The sequence below is a fragment of the Nycticebus coucang genome, chromosome 5 (genome assembly GCF_027406575.1).
Source record: "Nycticebus coucang isolate mNycCou1 chromosome 5, mNycCou1.pri, whole genome shotgun sequence".
Lineage (NCBI taxonomy): Eukaryota > Metazoa > Chordata > Mammalia > Primates > Lorisidae > Nycticebus > Nycticebus coucang.
In genome coordinates, this window is record NC_069784.1 from 19,932,244 (window position 1) to 19,953,689 (window position 21,446).

Consider the following 21,446-nt stretch of genomic DNA (forward strand, 5'->3'; position numbering starts at 1 on the left):
CAGTGAGTAGGGTGCTGGCCCCATATACCAAGGGTGGCGGGTTCAAACCCAGCCCCTGTCAAACTGCAACAGAAAAATAGCCAGGCGTTGTGGCAGGGGCCTATAGTCCCAGCTGCTTGGGAGGCTGAGGCAAGAGAATTGCCTACGCCCAGGAGTTGGAGGTTGCTGTGAGCTGTGTGACGCAACGGCACTCTACCGAGGGCAACAAAGAGAGACTCTGTCTAAAAAAAAAAAAAAGAATGGATAGACAAATGGCCAATAAAGTTGAAAAAGTGCTCAAGGTCTCTAATCATCAGGGAAATGCAAACCAAAACCACAATGAAATATCACCTAACTTTAGTAAAAATAGTTTTTTATCAAAAACATTCCAAAACAACAGATGCTGACATGGATGTGAAGAGAAAGAAACACTTATTCATTGTTGGTGGGATTGCAAACTAGTATACCTCTATGGAATATAGTATGGCGATACCTCCAAGAACTAAAAGTAGACTTACCATTTGATCCAGTAATCCCACTATTGAGTATATACCCAAAAGTAAATGAAGGAATTTCATCAAAAAGACATGTGCACTCAAATGTTTATTGCAGCACAATTCACAATCACAAAAATATGGAAGCAACCCAAGAGCCCATCAATACATGAGTGGATTTACAAAACGTGGCATATGTACACCATGGAGTACTACTCAGCCATAAAAAATGGTGAGCTAGTACCTTTTGCAACAACCTGGATAGAAGTAGAGACCATTCTTCTAAGTGAAATTTTGCAAGAATGGAAAAAGAAACACCATCGTACTTTGTTTGTTTTTTAGATGGAAATTCGCTCTGTTGCCCGGGCTGGAGTACTGTGGTGTTAGCCTAGCTCACAACAACCTCAGACTCCTGCTTCAGCCTCCCAGGTAGATGGGACTATAAATGCCCTCCACAAAAGCCTGACTAATTTTTTTTATTTTTAGTAGAGATGGGGTCTTGCTCTTGCTCAGGCTAGTCTGGAAATCCTGAGCTGAAGCAATCCTCCCCCCTGGGCCTCCCAGAGTGTTAGGATTACAAGTATGTGTCACCACACCTGGACTGTAATCACTACTAAAGTGGAACTAATCAGGCAGCGCCTGTGGCTCAAAAGGGTAGGGCACTGGCCCCATAGGCCAGAGGTGGTAGGTTCAAACCCAATCCCAGCCAAAAACCGCAAAAACAAACAAACAAACAAAAGTGGAACTAATCAATCAACATCTATGTGCACATTTGGTAGTGAAACGCAGTGGAAAGCAAGCAGGTGGGAGACGGCAGGTGGGAAGAGATCAATTCACACCTAACAGTACAATGCACACTATCCGCGTTAGAAGCACACTTACAACTTTGACTCAAACTGTACAAAAGCAATTCATGCAACCAAAGCATTCGTATCGCTGTTATATAAGGCAGACGATTAAGTTCAGGAACTCATCCTAGAAAAAGTGCTACATGCCTCATTGCTAAATATTACCACAGACACCTTTGACGTACTTCCCTTGGCCATCTGGAGACTGTAGAGCTATTCAGCAAGGAGGTATGTAGCACTTTTTATAGGTTGAGTTTGCAAACTTAATTGTTAGACCTCATATAACAGCTGACTGCTGCACTATTTCGTATGTCTCTGTCTCACTGTATTGGCATCTGTTTAATTTGGGCCACAGGCAATAAAACAGTAAAGAACAAGGAGGCAAGGAGGATGAAACTATAGTAGAATTTAGATGTTAAATAAAACACACATTCAATTTTACCTCTTTCAATAGAAGCCTATACCAGCTCTCAGTTTGACTGCCTGAGACGGAAGTGAAGATTCTCTGTCTACCTATTTGCCTTGACCAAAATTCTTATTGGACCCAACCATTATAGGTGACAACACATAACTTGTATATGTTGTATGTGTGTATTTGAATGGGTCAAATACATTTCCTCTGTCAATAACAATCATATTATTCTAGTAAATATTTATGGAAAGTACTGTTCTAAATGCTTTACATTTTACCTAGAATGATGGCCATTCCAGAAAGAGTTCCAAAATTGCTTCGAAGGGTGGACTAGATGCTGGTGTCAATGTATAGCTTCCCAGGATGAGTCCTTCAAAGGTGACCATAGTGACACTCAGCAATGAGATATGTAATACTATTTCTAGGATGAGTTCATGAACTTGATTGACCAAACTGTATTCTGAAATAAAAAGAAATAAAAAAAGAGTTTAGTACATGGTGTAATCCAAAGAACCTATGCAAATACTTAATTGTATAAAGTACATTACACAAATGTTTATCTGAATAAGGAAGGAAAATGTCATTATTAATAATGAAGTGTGAATGCAATTAGAAATGAGTAATTAGTGGTGACTTACATCATTGTATTAACCTGGATACAGCCAAAACACATTCTTCTTAGTAAAGTATCACGAGAATGGAAAAGCAAATATCCAATGTACTCAATACTAGTATGAAGCCAGTAGATGATCTAATACACACCCACATAAGAGAAAAACTCAATTAAATTCAAGTTGTGGGGAGAAGGAACGAGTGGGGAGAGGAGAAAAGAGGGAGAGGGATGGGTGTGCTCCCACTTAATGGGCACAATGTAAAGGTCTATGGCACATCTCTTGGGTGCAGGACACAACTACAAGAGGGACTCTACCTAACAAATGCAAATATTGTAACCTAGTTGTTTGTACCCTCACATTAACCTGAAACTAAAAAAATAAATGAGTAATTAGGAGAAACATGTCAGTAATAAAGACTGTATTTTAAAAGTAGTACACTGAGGGTATGAAAGTAGGTCTTCAATATACCCTTTCCGTGCCAGTAGAACATATATGTAGCATTCCTCCCCAGGAATATGATTTGAAGTAAAAAAGTCAGGGATAAAAGGGTCACAATAATCTCCTAACTACTTTGGGTAGTCTTAATACAGAATAGTACATTCTGTCTTTTTCACAGAGTTGAATAGACTAGGGATCAAATAAAACAATTTTATTTTGTTCTGCTTCAACCCATTAATCAATGGATTTTAGAGTTCATGGTTGTATGAGTGTTAGCATCAAGAGAGAATAGGCTCTGGAGCCAGACAATTTTGTATCAAATCCTAGCTCTGCCTCTTGCACCTTTGAAGCCTCGAGTAATTCATTTAACCCTTCTGAGCTCCAGTTTCCTCACTTATAAAATATGAGTACTAGTAGTATTAACTTTATAAAGTTTCTAGGAGGCTGAAATGTAAAGCACTTAGAACAGTACTTCCCGTAAATATTTACTAGAATAATATTATGATTGTTACTGATATAGAAATGTATTTGACTCATTCAAACACACACATACAACATATACAAGTTATGTGTTGTCACCTGTAATGGTTGGATCCAATAAGAATTTTGGTCAAGGCAAATAGGTAGACAGAGAATCTTCACCTCCGTCTCAGGCAGTCAAACTGAGAGCTGGTATAGGCTTCTCTTGAAAGAGGTAAAATTGAATGTGTGTTTTATTTAATGTCTAAATTCTACTATAGTTTCATCCTCCTTGCCTCCTTGTTCTTTACTGTTTTATTGCCTGTGGCCCAAATTAAACAGATGCCAATACAGTGAGACAGAGACATACGAAATAGTGCAGCAGTCAGGTAAAACGGTAAGAGTAGAATTGTAGGCGCAGTTTGGTCTGAAACTAGAGCACAAATCTTAAAATTCTGCATGCCTGAAATGAACATCAAGAATTTTCTTTTCTGTAGCCTGTCTGATCATATTTATATTCTGTACCTTAACAAGACAAGTCAAGAAATACGTGGGACTCTGGGCAGAGCCTGTGGCTCAGTGGGTAGGGCGCTGGCCCCATATGCCGAGGGTGGCAGGTTCAAGCCTGGCTCCAGCCAAAGGCCAAACTGCAACAACAAAAATAGCCTGGTGTTGTGGCGGGCGCCTATAGTCTCAGCTGCTCGGGAGGCTGAGTCAAGAGAATCACCTAAGCCCAGCAGTTGGAGGTTGCTATGAGCTCTGACTCCATGGCACTCTACCGAGGGTGATAAAATGAGCCTCTGTCTCTAAAAAAAAAAAAGAAAGAAAGAAAAGAAATACGTGGGACTCTAACACAACTCTCTTGATATCTAAGAAAACGGAATTTGGATTATGTGTAAGCAAATGGACAACTGCTGAACAGAGATTTGGATAAGTCATCCAGTTAATCTAATTCTAATGCCTATGTATATCTGAAAAATAAGTCTTATTTTCAATTGGTAAATGTAAAATTCCAATAGATATTCAGTGTGAAAAGTTGAGAGTGGAGAGCTGACTTAAATTTGGTTGATGGAAAAGCATAGTCAGCCCTCCCTATCCACGGGCTCACCATCCTTGGATTCAACCAATAGTGAATTGAAAATAAAATGGATACCATGTCTGTACTAAATATGTACGAATTTTTGCCTTGTCATTATTCCTTAAACAATACACTACAATGATTTACATAGTATTTATATTGTATTAGGTTTTGTAAGTAATCTTAGAGATGATTTAAAGGATGTGCACAGGGTATGCAAATATTATGCCATTTTATATAAGGATTTGAGTATCTGGGGAGTTTGATATGGCAGATGTGGATTCTGGGATCAATCCTCCATGAATACCAATGGACAACTATAAATAGATATGACAAAACAAAGAATTTTAAGACGGTAATTGGCAAAGTATGGTTATAAATATATATTAAGGTAAAATACAATTTATTGAGGAGGGATTTTTGAGGATTATTTTCATGGGACGGCTTAGGTGTAAAACATGCTAGAATTATGGATTAAAAATAATGTATGTAGAGATAGGAAAAAGAATCCAAACTCTGAAATGAGTAGATGCTGTAGCTGTGGGATATTACCCTTAATTCTACATATTTTCACCAATCCATTTCAAGAAATTTCTAACTACATGGTGTAGAGAAAAAGGTCAGTAGAGGAAGGTAGGAGGAAAAAATTGTTAGTATGTTGAAAAACATATTTTGCCACTTATAGGTGTAACTACCATTTGTTTACAAGCTATGTCCATCAAAGAAAACACATCATTATCACAGCAAATATAGAAGGAAAGACTATATAGAAAATGAATACATATATCTCACACTTCAAGTCTTTCCCAGGAAAGTCTGACCTCCCATCCATTAATACTGCCTTACACAAAGGATGTCCTGTATGGACTGAATACAGATAACAAAGCAAATCTTTAACACTTTAAGTTTTGCTTTTTTATAAAAGTCTTTATAACTCTGGCCTCATTTATCCCTCAAAGAAAACAAATGAATTGAGTTTATCATTATAGCTGAGGAATTTGAATTCTTTCAGCATTTAAGAGATAGGGAAAGGCCCAAAGGGTCCTAGGACAAGTAAAGCAAGTACTAATGAAAACAATTCCTTCAGAGCTATCACACTAAAACTGTTATCCTACATTATAAATTAGAGGGAGAAAAATGCATTGGAAAGTTAATGGTTTTAGAAAAATAGTTCAAAAGTGAAAAACTGAAGTAGTGTCAAATCTGTTAGATAATCAACAAGCTACAAGAACTTATTTGCTTTATTACTATACTCACATAATGCCAAACCAAGAGAAAGAAATATTTAAAAATCCAGGTAATCAACTGGTTATTTTAAACAAATATAACCAAATTTTAAACATAGTACAGTTAGACTGAAGTGATGTCTATACAGTAAGTTTTGACACATTATAGTTGCAGCTTAAATATCTTTAAAAATAACTGACACAAAAAAAGAGTGAGCATTTACGTCTCCTTACCTTGATAAAACTTTGTGTCCATTTTCCTTTGTCTTTATTCACATTTATGAGTATATTATAAATAGTGAAATTCAAATTTAAACATGTTTTGATCAATATCAAAGATTATAGAACAGTTGATTCATTGATTCATGTGACGTATTTTATAAACTGACTCATTACAAACAATTATTCTTGGTATGTGGACCAAGTCAGGATGGTATGTTTTTTAGGTGAACAATTATTTCAAATACAGATTTTATCAGCATGAGAAAACAGTGAAGAAAGGATGTCAATAACATTGGTAAGTAGTAAGTGGACAAAACTTAAAGCATGTCATATTCTTTTAGTTAAAAGCCCTTATATGTTTATACCTACAATAGGTGTTATAATATCATCACATCTATAATACTTCAGATATAAAAACTCAATGTATAAGGCTTATCATTTTCATTCTGTTTTAATAAAGAAGATAGTTCTTGGCTTTCCATTCTTAGCACGTAAAAAATAGGAAGCATCTTTTTCTGTAGCAAGTGAACTAATGAGAAAACTCTTGAATATCTTCTCTGCAGCCCCAATTTTAAGTCAATAGATTAAGCGTTCACATTGTTTGTAGCTAAGTCACAGCTGTCTAAATTGTTTCAGAAATGTTTAGCAGATTGCTTTATAGCAGGATAACACAGTTTGAACCATCATTTCTTGAATACATCTTGCTGAGAGCTTATCTCATTCAAATGATGAAGGCAGCTGAAGCATGGTATTTGAATCAGCCACATTTTGCTCTAATAAAGGAGAATTTTAGGAAGCTCTAGTTGTGATAGGCAACACAGTAAAGCAATTGAAATGTGGCTCTTCTATTTTACACTATTCAAACTGCTTGCATATGTGTGTGTGGTGATAAGACACTTTAAAAATAAAATTTCATTTGGTGGGAGGCTTACAGTTAAACTGTAAAAGCAATACACAGATCATGTGAATTACCCTTGTATAAAAATAAATATGCAAATGACTGTAATACTCTTTTCCAAAATAGCATCTTTAATAGGAAACCCTTCATAAGAGTCTTTGTAAAATGACATATTTTAAAATCGTTTTTATATTTTGTAAGTACTTATAACTAGAAGTTCTTATTTTTAATTAGAAAATACACATCTTTGCAGTCACACCTGAACAAGCAGTATGTATGAACATAAAGAATGGGTGCATAGATATTCTCCCATTATAAATAAAAAAAAAAATCAATCAATTAGAGCGCCGGCCCTTGTACCAGGGATGGAGGGTTCCAACTCAGCCTGGGCCTGCTTTAAAAAAAAAAAGAAAAAAATCAAACATGTTCTCATCAAGCATTTTCCACTCATAATAGGCTTTATGTACTACCAGATGCAGTGGAGATTACAGAAGTAATATATATTTTTTCACTCAGAAGCTTATAGTCTACATGAGAAGCGTAAGAGTGAATATTATTCAGTACTAACATGTTTTTTACAGACATAATCCCAGCAAGTTCTACATACTCCATAAATACTGTCAAATAAGTGAATACATTGTAAATCCTACACTTTAGTTTTAGTTGTTCAGTTTAGATAATTTAAACATTTCAAAAAATTTCCATCAAGGGCAAGTTCGAGAAGAGGGCCTATTTAAATATCCAACTTGGAAGGTATATTCCAGTTATTTGTTGCCATGTATTTATTACCTTTATGTCTGTTACTTCCCCTGCCCCTAACTCAATCAACCAACCATTTTATTCTGCTGATAAATTCTATAGTTTGGGAATTTCAACAGGGAACAGCAGAGATTGTCTCTTTCGATGATGTCTAGGGCCTCAAATGGGATGATTCCAGCAGCTGGAGATAATTTGAACTGATGGGGGCTGGAAGAGCCAAGAATGGAAGCTCTCTTCCCAAGATGCTAATACACCTTTAGTCTCTTAGTGAATGGGCAGAGGGTCTGTTAACCATAACACCTACACACGGCCTATCCAGGAGGCATTGACTTTCCACGGAATGTAGGCTGGGTTCTGAGGTTCAGGCTAACAGGGTGTGTTCTAAGAATATATGGGTGTTTTTTTTTTTTTAACTGCCACAGTGAAAATATTTGCTCTAGGCCCTAGACAATCTGATAGCTATGGATTTGGAGCCTGCATTTTAAATCCTGAGAAATAGAATGCTTTACTGATTGCAAAAATCATTAAATAAAAAGTCTACATAATGGATACTATGAATTGTCTAGCAAAATTCATCCTGGCTTCTCTTTCTCAGGAAAAGAACTGTGGCTGGGTCCATGACAATGCAGTCAGAGACGACATTTCTCAGCCTCATGTGATGCTAGGTGTGGTCAAGTGACTGCATTCTCAGGTGACCTGGAATGTGTGCAAAATGTCTAATTTTGAGCCTGGGCTTTAAGGCATTGGACATAGGCTCCTCCATGCTCTTTTTTCCTTCCAATAAGGCAGATCATGGTGTTTCTTGACCCAGCTTCAACCACACAGCTGAGAATGCCATAATGGATGGTGGGAAAATTATGATAGGAGACTGGGTTCCTGCCTGGCTTCATAGAACACAGCCAGTCTGCTAACTTGGATTGCTTAGCCTGTGGTGTCCTGTGTGTGATAGAAACATATTTCAGTGTTCCTTAAGCCACAGTGTTTTGGATTCTATTTTTGTTACAAAAATTTAGCATTTCCTTAATTTACATAGTAGATACATGTTATCAAAAAATAGCTGGATACTGAAGAAATAAGGGAGGGAAAGGAAGTTTCCTGCCTTCATCTCCCCCAACTAAATTCTTTTAAATAGTTTGTACGGTCAATATTCTCTGCAGCTACTGAATTTTATTTCCATTTTAAATTGCAGAATAATTTCCCCTAAAATAAGCACTAGTCATATTTTATGTAAACTTTTTCATACTTATTGTTCCTTTTTCACTTTGACACGTACAGCCAAAATTTCTCATGCACCACACCAATATTTAACTTGAAAAATCTAGCTTTACTTTGGCATCATAGATCTTACACTCTGGAAGCACAGAGATCACATTCCTATATTCTGATTGTGGACTGGAAATATTACTAATCCAGAATCACTAGAGGCAGGTCTATAGGTTAGAATAGCAGCTTTCACAGTGTGGTCTGGGGATTGCTAAGAAACCTTTTCAGTGGGTCTGAAGGTCACACCCATTTTCATAACAATATTAAGAGGTCACTTGTCTTTTTCACTTGTATTCTCCCATGGGGTAAGGTGGAGTTCTTCATAGACCACATGACATGGGATGAGGGCACCACACTGATGGCTAATAAAATGTAAACTTGTTATATTCTTGTGTTTCAAAAAATTCTGTTTTACAGTAAGCATCACATAAACAAAAATTTTAGGGGGTCTTTCATAAAGAGTATGAAAGGATCCTTAGAGTCTTCATTTGGGGGTACTATAATAAATCATAGACTGGATGGCTTATAAAGAGAAATTTCTCAGTTTTGGAAGCTGGAAGTCTGAACTTGGAGTGCTAGAATGGTTGGTTTTTTTTTTTGTTGCAGTTTTGGCCGGGGCTGGGTTTGAACCCGCCACCCTCAGCATATGGGGCCGGCGCCCTACTCACTGAGCCACAGGCGCCACCCATATTTTTTTTTTTTTGTAGAGACAGAGTCTCACTGTACCGCCCTCGGGTATAGTGCCGTGGCGTCACACGGCTCACAGCAACCTCTTAACTCTTGGGTTTATGCGAGTCTCTTGCCTCAGCCTCCCGAGCAGCTGGGACTACAGGCGCCCGCCACAACGCCCGGCTAGAATGGTTGGGTTTTGATGAGAGCCCTGTTCTGGGTTGTAGACCGCCAACTTCTTATTGTATCCTCATGTGGCAAAAAAAGAGCAGGAAAGTTCTTGGGAGTCTTTTTTTTTTTTGAGACAGAGTCACAAACTGTCACCCTGGGTAGTGCCGTAACATCACAGCTCACGGCAACCTTGAACTCTTGGATTTAAGTGATCCTCTTGCCTCAGCCTCCCAAGTAGCTGGGACTACAGGTGCCCACCACAATGCCTGGCTATTGTTTTTTTTTTTTTTTTTTGGTTGTAGTTGTTGTTTGGCAGGCCCAGGCTGGATTTGAACCCGCCAGCTCAGGTGTATGTGGCTGGCACCTTAGCTGCTGAACTACAGGTGCTGAGCCAAGGGAGTCTCTTCTGTAAGGGCACTAATCTTATCCAACTTTGTTGCTGTCCTACCTACTTGTACCCTATAGGTAGAATTGTGTTATCACTCTTCCACTGATGGTTATCACCTTGGCTTACTGGCCTACTTGGGGCTGTTTGCTTGACAAAACACACACATACAAGCGTAAGAAAGAAAGGAGATATTTCAGAATATAAGGAACACAAAAACAAAGAGTAGCTGGACTTCCTGGAAGATTGGAGCCACCAACTAGAAAGATACCAGGAACCAACTCTGCGGCATTTCTTGTACCCTAGGGCCACATACTCTCTCGTCTCTGCTTTTCCTTGCACATCAATGGATCCTCCTAACTACAAAATCTATTGACTTCTATTTCTACTGCCATGACCCTAAAGTACTTTTATTTTGGGGGGGGGGCGCTGAAAAACTAAAATGGCCCCCTTTCTCCCCAAATCCACAATTGCCCATTTCCAAATTGTTGTTCAACTCACTGTAGCCAGAGTGATTTGTTTAAATGAAAAAATGTATTTAATGATTTTTCCACAGCTGGTAGGATAAACATGAAAATCTTAAATATGGTTTGGAACTGGATTACTACTGACCTGCATTCAGTCCCAGGCATGGCAAAAGTTTGGCCAATGAAGAATGAAAGAAATATGAGCACATACTTTAAGAACCAGTACATAATCTGCCATTTTTCTTTATGCCACAATGATGACAATGTTCCAGGTAGAGACTCCTCTCTCAGGCTGAGTCTAGAGTGAAGATGGCATGAAACAGAGCCATGTTTGGTATGTAGCATGAAACAGAAGTAAACTTTATTGTAGACCAGCGAGAATCTTCTGGAATATGTTGTTACTCGGCATAGCCTATCCTGACCAATACACGTGGTTTGAGCTCTTGCTTATTACCTCATCTCTTAGTATAGCATACTTAGCCTTTTGGTAATTAAAAGGGCATTCCCTCCTGCTTTAGAACATTTATCTATGTTATTCTCTCTCCTTGGAAAGTTCTTTATCACATTTTTTTTTTTTGCCCAGTTAACATTTACCCACTAGTGAGAACTCAGCTTAAGTGTGACATACTTAGGAAATGATTGCCTAACCTGAGTACCCTGAGTTTACCTTCTTTGTCATTATACCTGTTTTGCTAAACTATAAGTTCCACGAAGACAGGTATGCTTTGACAACCATTATATTCCCAGGGACAGGAAGAAATTCTTTTTTCTTTCAAAAGAACAGACTTTTCCTATATCTTTGTGCACATGGCAGAAAATGGCCATCCCAGTCCCAGAACCACAGCACTTCACTCCTCTAGGGCCACCAATTGATCAGCATTCCAATGTTCTGTTGCCATACTTTGGAAAAGAGAATCCTATTGGCTAAACTTGGATATTACTTATCAGTTGTCCAATCGCAGTTTAGAAGATATTAAGCAGAGTCAACATGGCTACAGAGACTTCTCTGGGAATAGAAGGAATTCTCACTGAAGCGGATGTGCACTGAGCTGACATTCCCCCAAAATATCTGCTACAGTCAAGATGACTCTACTCTGCTGTGTTCTTGATTTTATCTTAACAACCTTGTTCTCAAAATTATCATCATAGAGCCCATAAAGGAATGATTTCTATACGGGATTATAAGGAAGAAAAGGGAATTGATTAAGTAGGTCTGACTTGGTCTTCCTGAATTTTGCCTTTCCCTGGTGGATTCTCTTACTTTGATAACCTCTGCTACTTCACACTGATCCTGTGGAAGAAGGGCTGGGGAGTTCACCTTTCTCTTTTTCTTTTAAAACTAAAATAAAAAACAACACTAAAACACACACACACAAATCGTTCCCACTCTCTAATTTTCAAATACTTTACTAAATAGTAAAGAAGAAGAAAAAGGGAATAAGCAATGTAAGACAATAGAAAGTGTGACTCACAAAGTAACTGTTTCTGGCCCTTTCTCTGGAGGTAACAGTTCTTGTTTCATCTTACTGAGATCTAAGGAAAAATAGGACCCCTATCATCAGAATGAATAGTGCAAAAAATGTAAATAAAAAGTTAAGTTAGCTCTTCTTAGATTTTTCCTGTTAACATTTGCTCCATCCAAAAAGAAATAGAAAATAACATTTTCTATCTAATTATAATTAATTGAAAGTATTTCTTTATGTTTGGTCTTTCAGTAAGACCTTTAAAATATCCATGAAAAATTTAAAAAGTTACCTGCATAGTGATACAATCCAAATATTTTAAAAGTGTTTCCTTACATGGAAACTTTTAAAAATTGCTCTTCATTAATATAAATAATATATTTAGAATATAACTGGAGGTGAACTGTATACTTAGAATTCCTTAAAAACATCTGTAAATGGGGGCTGAATGTGACTCATTTGAATCAACACGTTTGCATTAAAACTTTTTCAAGCAAGTCTAAGTTTAACCCATGTCCTATTACCTTTTTCTCACTTTAACAGAGACTATGAGTTGAGTAGAAGCTTTTAACTCAAACTAATTTGCTATTTAAACTGTAACATTTCCTAGATTATCAAGTTACTATGTTGTATTGGCCTCTGTTTTGTGTTGTACTATTTTCCCCAGTACAACTAATCTGAGAAATAATTCTTATATAACTTAAAACTTTGTATATTTGTTGCTCACATTTACATGTGAAATGCAAATTAAAATCATTATCAATCTTTGTTTTAACACTAGAAATACGTAAAGCAAAGTCTTTTTCTACGGTAAATATTTGAGGGAGTATAAAGTTTTCGGTTCAATTTATCTGAAGATTCTATTTTAAAGTTCTTATAGAAGCCTGGTGTTGGCTATAATAAGGACTGGTAATTAGCCTCCATCTCTGCCATTAAGTAATAATGTTGTCTTGCTCCTAATTGGCTACATAAACTATGCCTTATTTTTTTTCTACTTAGAGGCTAGACATTTTAAGTCTCTGTTAGTTCTAAAATTCCATGGAAATGTGACCATTTTCTCTCATATCTAAATTAGTTTTTACAAAAACAGCTCATTGACTGCTTCTAAGCTCCTGCACAATTAATTCTTAATTCTATCATTATCAATCACCTACATCAGCCATCTCAAAACCATTCCGGAGTAAAGCACAGACAAATATATTGATCTGCATGCAGTCAAGTGACCCTGAATTGTACTCTTAAAATGGTTAAAATAGTGAATTTTGTTATGTATATATTTTATAAGAAAATTATGTATGTGTGTATATATACACACACATATATATTTGCAGTGCTCCCTTAACACTTTGTATTTTCACCACCTAAAATTCCATTATAGTTGTTCCAACGCAAGTCTGTTGCCCCAAAGGGTTCCCCTGTCACTCCAGGGATCAGGACTCTTTCCTATCCTAGCTGTAGCTCCAAGACCTAGGTCACTGTCTGGCTCTTAGTTACTAGGAAGTGTAATTCTAATTATTATTTTCAACCAGGGCAGTTTATTAGACATATAAATAGTTGTAACTTTTTTAACTACACAGGAGAAAAGTTCTTCACCACTTATATCATCAGTCAGAGTTCAGAAAATATGGTCACAGAAACCCAGATCTTCAATAAATATTTGTTGACTTGACATATTGAGACTTCAGAAGACAAAAAGATAAACATAAGTTTAGTATCTGCCCAACAGATCTCATGTGGTATTTAAGTATATGATATTAGACTTTTTAAGAAGGATATCAACTAGTTCCCATTTAAATAACCCCTACGACCTTCACCAGGTAACTTTTAATAAAGCCATTGTATTTCAACCTCAAATAATCAAAAGTTAGACATCTGCCTACAATATCCATTCACTGCTCAGACAAAACAAATGCTAATACTATGGTGTCTTAAAAAAAAAACAACACCTCAACTTACACTACGTAGCTGTATGTTACCAAGCAGCCGGGTTAGCTCCAATATTGGCCACACCAAGGAAAAGTTGTCTTTTTTCCTTTCCTGAGGCTGATTTCTCCCTCCCCCCTTTAAATTCAGTTACTACAACTCAAGAAGCCATCTAATTCAATTCTGAGCTCAGTATAGCTTTCTAGCAGAAACCACAGTACTCTAGTACAGCGCTCGAGGAAAGGCGTCTTAAAGGCTGTGCATTAAAAGTTGCTAAGGATCCAGCCGCTTACATTTCTTGAAAAGTACAAACCACACACCAGTTTCGCCAGCTGTGCACCTTACTGGTGGAAAAGGCGCGTGGGGGTGGCGGCGAGCAAAAGGCAAGATTATTAGCTTAGGTTGACAGGGGAGAGCAGGGGAGCAAAATAATGTAAGACGGGAGTCCCGAAGCTCTATGGGTTGTGGAGGTTAGAAAAGGGCCTGTTTAAGTTTAAATCACACTTAGGCAAGGAAAGAGAAGATGGAAAAAACAAAACAAGAAAAACCAACAGCGAGCAGATCGCCGAGTCCCAGCGTTCACCACGGAGCCGTTACACGCAGCAGGAAGGTGGGCGTGTGTTTTCTTCCTCTTTCCGCCTCCCCAGAGACGCGAGCCCAGTCCTTTCCCCTGCTTTTCACCCGGGCTGGGTCCAAGGGCAGCCCCCGCCGCCCCGCCCCCTGCGCCGCGCCCGTCCTCGGGTCCCCTCCGCCCCTCCTCCCCCGCCTGGCCAGAGGCGGCGGCCGCGGCCATCACGTGTGCCGGCGGCCGCCAAGTGAGCCGCTTTTGCGACGCGGTGACAGCCAAATGGTGCGACAGGAGGATTTCTGCAGCCGCGGCCGCAGCGCTCCGTACGGAGAGGGTTGAGGCGGCGCCTGGCGTCGCCCGGAGGGAGCGGCTCAGCGAACAGTCCCCGCGCGGGCGGCGGCGGCGGCGGGCCGGCGGGAGGGAGCCCGCTACGAGTGCCCTCACTCCCCGCCGCTCTCCATGAACCGGGCGGAATAAGCCGCGCCTCCAGCAGGGACTGCGCCTGCCATGAATCCCTAGGTTTTTTTTTTTTTCCTTTCTCTCCCTGCACCTCACCCCCCACCCCGAGTCCCGTCCCGCCTTCTCCCGTCTCCAGCCGCGGCGGCGTCCAGGTGCGGAGTCCAGAGCGGAGCGCAATGGCGTCCAACCCCGAACGGGGGGAGATTCTGCTCACGGAGCTGCAGGTAAGGGCTGCGGCCCGGGCGGGACGCGCGGCGGAGGGGCCCGGGAGAGAGTCTGGCGCGGGGTCGGGGACGGAGGCAAACCTTGTGGCCGCCGCGCCCCTGGCCCGCTAAGTGCGGAAACTCGGGGATGTCACTCGGGAACCGCTTCCACCGGGCACCAGACCCTCTCCCCCGCGAAGCCTTGGCCTGCCACCGCTTCAATTTGATTCTGCCTACTAGAGGGGACCACATCTCTCCTGGCTGCCTGTGCTGCAGCAGGAGTCTGCTCTCTGCCAGTCCCCGGAGCGGCCACCTAGCCGCCCCCTCCCCTGGTGTCAGATCTGACCGCGAACACCCCTGCGGCCCCCTCCCTCCTCCTGGCCGGGCCTCGCCCCTCCTTTCCACCGTACGCTGTTCCTTAAATTCCTTTGAATGACTCCCAAGCTGTTTTCTCGTACCTCCCCTTCCCCTCAGACTTTGCACAAAGAGCGCCCCCATAACTTCAGTCCCCAGACAAGTTTTGGTGTTTTTTGTTTTTTTTTTTTTTTTTCAAATGAGTCTCCCCACCGCTTGGTTCGCTTCATAGCTCCCTTCAGGTGATTGAGTTTCTTTTCTCTGATTTGAGGTCTCTTTTTCCTTTTTTACCAAATAATAAATGGACAAGTCCTTTCTCTGCTACCCCTGCTCAGATCCGGAAGCTCAGAAGCTGATGCTTTTCAGACTTTCATTTTCCCTCCCATTTAAACACCAAAGAAAGAGCTGCAAAAGTTGTTTACAAATGAGAAAACAGTCAATTTAGGGAAAACATTGAGCACCACATGTGTGCAAAAGATAAGAACGGAATAGCTCCCTTAATTAGTTAAGTCCATGTCGAGTAGCGATATTATTCTTTCCCATTACCAGCTAAGTATTTGATGATGTAGGCGCGATTTTTGTTTTTAGATCTCTGTGGTGTTTCAGAGGACTTAAGCTACCCTGTAGGGTTTATTTTTCATCAATTGGAGTGTCCCAGGGATGTCTACATCTTAATTTTAACAGATGTTAAAGTTAAAATTTCGTGCTTTTTTTAGGACTTATTTTTATTTTAATATAGTTATGTTTTGGCTACTCAAACATTGAAGGTGGGAGTTGACAGGAGAAAAAAAAAATGCTTGTGATTTTTTGTGGGTTGGACAGTTAATTTTTTTAAAGACGATCTAGAAACTCCGAAGAGTTGATTGTAGATGATGACCGATTTAAATATTGCAACTGCGTCTAAATTTCTTGTTTAAATGCATTTTTCAATTGATCCCTATGTAAGTTGGGTTTATTTTGCAACTAGATGTAAGCTTGAAGACATTGCCATAATACTTGATATTTCTGCTACAAAAATAGAGATTTCAACAATGTACATCAGTGCACTTTTGCAAATTACGGATCCTATCGAATTGCAAAGCTGATTTCACATAATTGAAAATGTTGCTATGTAGTATTTTAATTACAGTTACCCTTTTATGAGCCTGTCTTAACAGCACACTACATTTGCTAAGTGAAAGGGACTTTTTAAAATTAATTACCGTGGCTTTTAAAATGAAGATGATTTTAGGTACATTGGAAATACTTTACACTGCGTTGTATTAAAAATGAAAAACATACTTTGGTATTGACTGAGAAAAAGCAATTACAATAACAGTGACTTTTTACTTTTTTGATTGCCTGGTGTTAGAATTATGAAATGTTTGGCTTTGTGTTTTATAGAAAGTTGGCATAAAAGACTTATTTTAGCACTGGAACTTGAAACATTTTCATGTGTATTAAAATATAACTTTTAGTATTTTTTAATAAGATCAGTTTTGGCAGTAACAAGGGAGCAAGTCAAAGAAATAAGAAATTTTAAATATGATGACTTACAAGTGGGACCAAAGTAGGGGAACTCTTAATCTGAAGTTAGATTTTTAAATAAACTAAAATATAACCCAGAAAAGAAATAGTTCTTATTAAATGTTACCTTATAGGTTGTTATGTATATTCAGGGCATTTTTCTTGTTTGATTGCAAATTCTAATAAAAGTTATTACATTTACACTTTATCGTGTTCATTGAAATACTTGAGAATATTATTTATATCAGCACATGGTAGTCATAAAATTTGCTTCACCAGATATATCCGTCTATTCAAACATTTGTATTATTTTGTTTGATCTTATATTAGCATTTAGTAACCAAATATTTATCAAACATTTGTTTTGAGAATCAGTTTTTTAAAAAGCTGCTAAATTGTTTGAATTTAGTTGAAAAATTGTGTTTAATATGAAGTTCTTAATACTTTTCTGTTATATGGGTTTCAAGTATTTAAAAAGTTCTGTAGCAGTTTTAAAATGTATTTAATAGTTAAAAACTGTTACTTTGCTATATATTTTGTCTCAGGAATACCTGTTTCACTCTGAAAGTTATAAATTACCATCTAATTTTAATAAAATTGATGCCTATTTATTTAAAAACATCTAATTTTTCATTATTCAAATTATATGACAGAATATGAAATACTTTACTACTTGATCTGGAATTGGTTTATGAAAAACCTTTTGTTGTGAAAGATAAAACTAAGAAAATCTGAAATTGCAGTATCCTTCTTAATTACTGCTATAGTTCTATAGAGTAGTTTTTCTGACTTTTGCTAATTTAGGAGGCTTACTCAAACAAGGAAACATTAATAAAATGCACATAAATTTTGATGGGTAGAGGCTTTGGGGCTGTCTGAGGAAGAATATTTCTTCTAGTAAAAATAGAAATAGACTGTTTAAAAGTACAAACTTAATTGCCAATCTCTAATTTTATCTCTGATAACTAATTTGTTATTTTGTATTCTCTTATTTTTAATTTGAAGTGTAACTTAGGTACTTTTCTGAGGCCAAAGACACTAAAGTTTATTTTCAAGGAAACTGGGTTAATAAAAACTATGAAGAATCTCAAAAGGAAAATGTTGTCTACAATAGTAATTTTGCAGAATGCAGGACCAAATATTGAGCAGTATACTGGTTAAATTAGCTTGTTAATTACTGGGAGATTCATTTTCATCAAAATGCCCAATGAATTGGTAGGCTGGGAATCTTAAATTTCATTCTCAGCAGAATTTATTTAGGTAGAGGTAACTTGCTGAAGTGAAAAATTGAAGTAGTTAGCCTTAAATTATAGGTGTTAATTTCAACAGATAGTTCTGGAGTATCCTACCAAGTTTTACTGGAGGATATAAAGATGGTAAAGAGTTTTGCTTTCTGTGAGGGCGTACAAGTAACATTTTTTGATTATTTGCTACATACTATACATTGTACTTAGTACACCATACACCTTATTTGATCTTCACAATAATCTAATAAGGTGGATCTTGTTATTTTCATTTTATGGATCGAGAAGCTAAGCTCAAGAATGTTAAGTACAATGCCATTGGTCTTGTGAGTCTGAGTTTGAACTCAAGTATATATGTTTCACATTATACCATTCTTTATAGTTCTTGGAACCATAAATACTTTGCATTCCGATGTTATAGTTGTGTGAACTTTCTAAAAATTGGCTAAAAGTGTAGTTAACCAGAGTTAACTTTAATATAAGCTTTATGCTACTTGTTAGTTCCCTATGTGTGTATAACAAGGGAAATGAATTTCCACATTCTATTTGGTTCTGTAATTTTGGAGTGTTATATTGTTGTGAATAAGGTGAAATGTTACACAAGAATATTGGTACAAAGGCTTTACTTGTTGCAGGCTTTCCTCATTTAACAATTATTGTTTTTGATAAAGATGTCAAATGTTTGCCCAGAACTTCCCAAAAGATTTAGCATTTCTATAGCATTAACTTTGCTTTAAAATTTTAAGTTCATGTATAACTTAGCACTGCATATGGCACTTAGTAGGTATTCCCTGCATTGATGAGAAGGTTCCATTTGTCACCTAGGATGAGGAATGTCTTAACTGTCTTAAGATAATTGACATATGAAATTACTTAGTTTGCTTTGATTTACATTTCTAATCCCTCTCCCAGAAAATGTTTCCTTGAAAGGGGTTTGTGTAAAGTTATGTTACCCCTACCTGTAGCCCACTGATATTTTACTCACCTGATAGGACATTAGGAGGTGGCGTCTAATTTTGGAATGATAACTGGAAAATGGAAGATGTGACTTGGGGAGATTAAGATTTCAGGGTGGTTTGTGATATGAGAATGCAGCCAGGTGGATAAGACAGGTTTTATGGGTTTTTTTTCAAGTTATAAGCAATGCACGTTTATTGTAGAAAATCTAGAAAATGCATAAAAGTACACAAGAAAGTTAAGAGTTGCTCGTAGTTCTGTCACATAGAGGTAACTGACAAACTTCCAACTTAAAAGTCTCATGGCTTTTAGAGACCATTTTCTCTTTTTTACTTCTGTATCTCATTTTACTTAAACTGTGAAGAAAAAAATGAGGGTTTTTTTTGTTTTGTTTTTTTGAGCCAGAGTCTCATTTTGTCACCATTGGTAGAGGGCTGTGACGTCATAACTCACAGCAATCTCAAACTCTTGGGCTCAAGCGATTCTCTTGCCCCAGCCTCCCAAGTAGCTGGGACTACCGGTGCCTGCCACAAAGCCCAGCTATTTTTAGAAATGTGATCTCACGCTGGCTCAGGCTGGTATCAAACCTCTGAGCTCACGCAATCCACCTGCCTCAGCCTCCCAGAGTGCTAGGATTATAGGAGTGAACCACCACCTACAGCCTGAAAAAAATGAGTTTTAAGACAGAATTAGCTACAGGATTTCTACCTACTGGTGCTAGATAAGTGGGTATAATTATAATTCCCTTTATTGACTTTTTTAAATCACAAAGTGTTGATTTTGAGTCATTGCTTTGTGATACAGTTAAGTACAGTATGGATTTAGTAATAGACAATAATGATACATAACCGGGTGGCGCCTGTGGCTCGGTCGGTAAGGCGCCGGCCCCATATACCAAGGGTGGCGGGTTCAAATCCGGCCCTGGCCAAACTGCAACCAAAAAATAGCCGGGCGTTGTGGCGGGCGCCTGTAGTCCCAGCTACTCTGGAGGCTGAGGCAAGAGAATCGCTTAAGCCCAGTAGTTGGAGGTTGCTGTGAGCTGTGTGAGGCCACGGCACTCTACCGAGGGCCATAAAGTGAGACTCTGTCTCTACAAAAAAAAATAAATAAATAAAAAATAATGATACATACCAACAAGTATTTGAATAGCGAATCAATAAATGTTTTTTAGCTTAGATTTGATTACTGGTACTTTGAACACTTAAATGTTTATAATTTGCAATGCATAGTTTACTGAATTAGACGTATTGAGTAACTTGCTAAATATTTATTGACCACCTTGGTAAAAGTTTATGTACTAAAACTAGCGTTATTAAATGATGGTTCTTAAATGGATCATGTTTTCCTATCATCGCTCATTTGTGTAATAGAGATTAGATCTAGTCTCCTGCAGCTCCTGCCATTCACATATGAGCAGTGTTGAAATAAGGAGAGGTATTGACACCTTCCACACATTATCTGTTTACCCCAGGGCTTGGCATCTGATCCTTGGACACTGTATCTGCTTTTCAAGTTTGGCAATGGTAAATTTTTATGTTATTCATCGAGATATTCTCTATGTCTACCTTTAAACAGGGGAAGAGTGGAGCAGTGGTTTGTAAAGATTACTGTCACTTAAAATAATGTTACTTCCATAAGTGACATTTGAGTAAAACACTCAATTCTTTACCATTTCCTAGTAAAATGTATTGTTTTAAATAATTATCAAATGTCTCTTATTTCAAAAGCCAAGCTTACTCTTAACTAGAATAAAACAAAATATGACATTTAATATGATTAACTTTTGATATATAGCAGAGTTCAAATTTTGACAAGGTTAAATAGTTGAAAACTAGTTAAAAAGCTTTAAAAAGATATTTAAAATTTAGAATGGGAGAAACATACTGATGAAAAAGTAATTTCTAATACCTTAGTAAAATAGATATAGAGCATCTTTATCTAAGTTTAGTTTCTATTAATTTTATCTGATATATTATTTGAAATTAACCTCTTATATTTTTTTCAATCTCAAAAAATTAAATTTGTATTACATCATGTACATAAATAACATCTATAAAAAGGTTAAGACCAAGAAAAGCTAAAAAGTGTGTACTTGAGGATAAACACCTTAGATTTAAAGGTGAATGAGAGTTACATAATAGATATTCTTATTAAAATTGATGTAGTTTAGAAATTTGGCAGCAGTTACTGTGTCTCATTGGTGAAAATTTTACTGCTTGGCTCACAAGTGTCTTAATTTACTGGAAAGTAGTTATGACAGAATATGGAATTTACTTTTGACTATAGGAGACACACCATACAATACATGGGCTGAATGTCATATGTTTTGTACACGAATCATTGTTTTCCCTTCCCTGTAGTTGCCACCTTACGGATTTTCTAAGGAG

At 37.8% G+C, this 21,446-nt stretch overlaps 2 protein-coding genes across 6 annotated transcripts in view; one reads left to right on the forward strand and one right to left on the reverse strand.

Moving 5' to 3' along the window:
* LOC128585824 (superoxide dismutase [Cu-Zn]-like) overlaps positions 1 to 14,456 on the reverse strand; it is a 78,144-nt gene extending 63,688 nt beyond the window's left edge. For both annotated transcript variants that reach the window (XR_008380116.1, XM_053591153.1), the window contains exons 1-2: positions 14,321 to 14,456; positions 2,012 to 2,193 (exon numbers count right to left, since the gene is read on the reverse strand). The gene's annotated coding sequence lies outside the window, so the exon portion shown is untranslated. The remainder of the gene's footprint in view (positions 1 to 2,011; positions 2,194 to 14,320) is intronic.
* Positions 14,103 to 21,446, forward strand: part of PKN2 (protein kinase N2) — a 154,648-nt gene continuing 147,304 nt past the window's right edge. For 2 of the 4 annotated variants that reach the window (XM_053591146.1, XM_053591149.1), the window contains exon 1: positions 14,563 to 15,019. In XM_053591146.1, coding sequence (XP_053447121.1) covers positions 14,972 to 15,019 — 48 coding nt within the window. In that variant the 5' untranslated portion in view covers positions 14,563 to 14,971. Of the gene's footprint in view, positions 14,379 to 14,562; positions 15,020 to 21,446 lie in introns of those variants that run through there. The other 2 variants (XM_053591147.1, XM_053591150.1) reach the window with 2 other exon arrangements.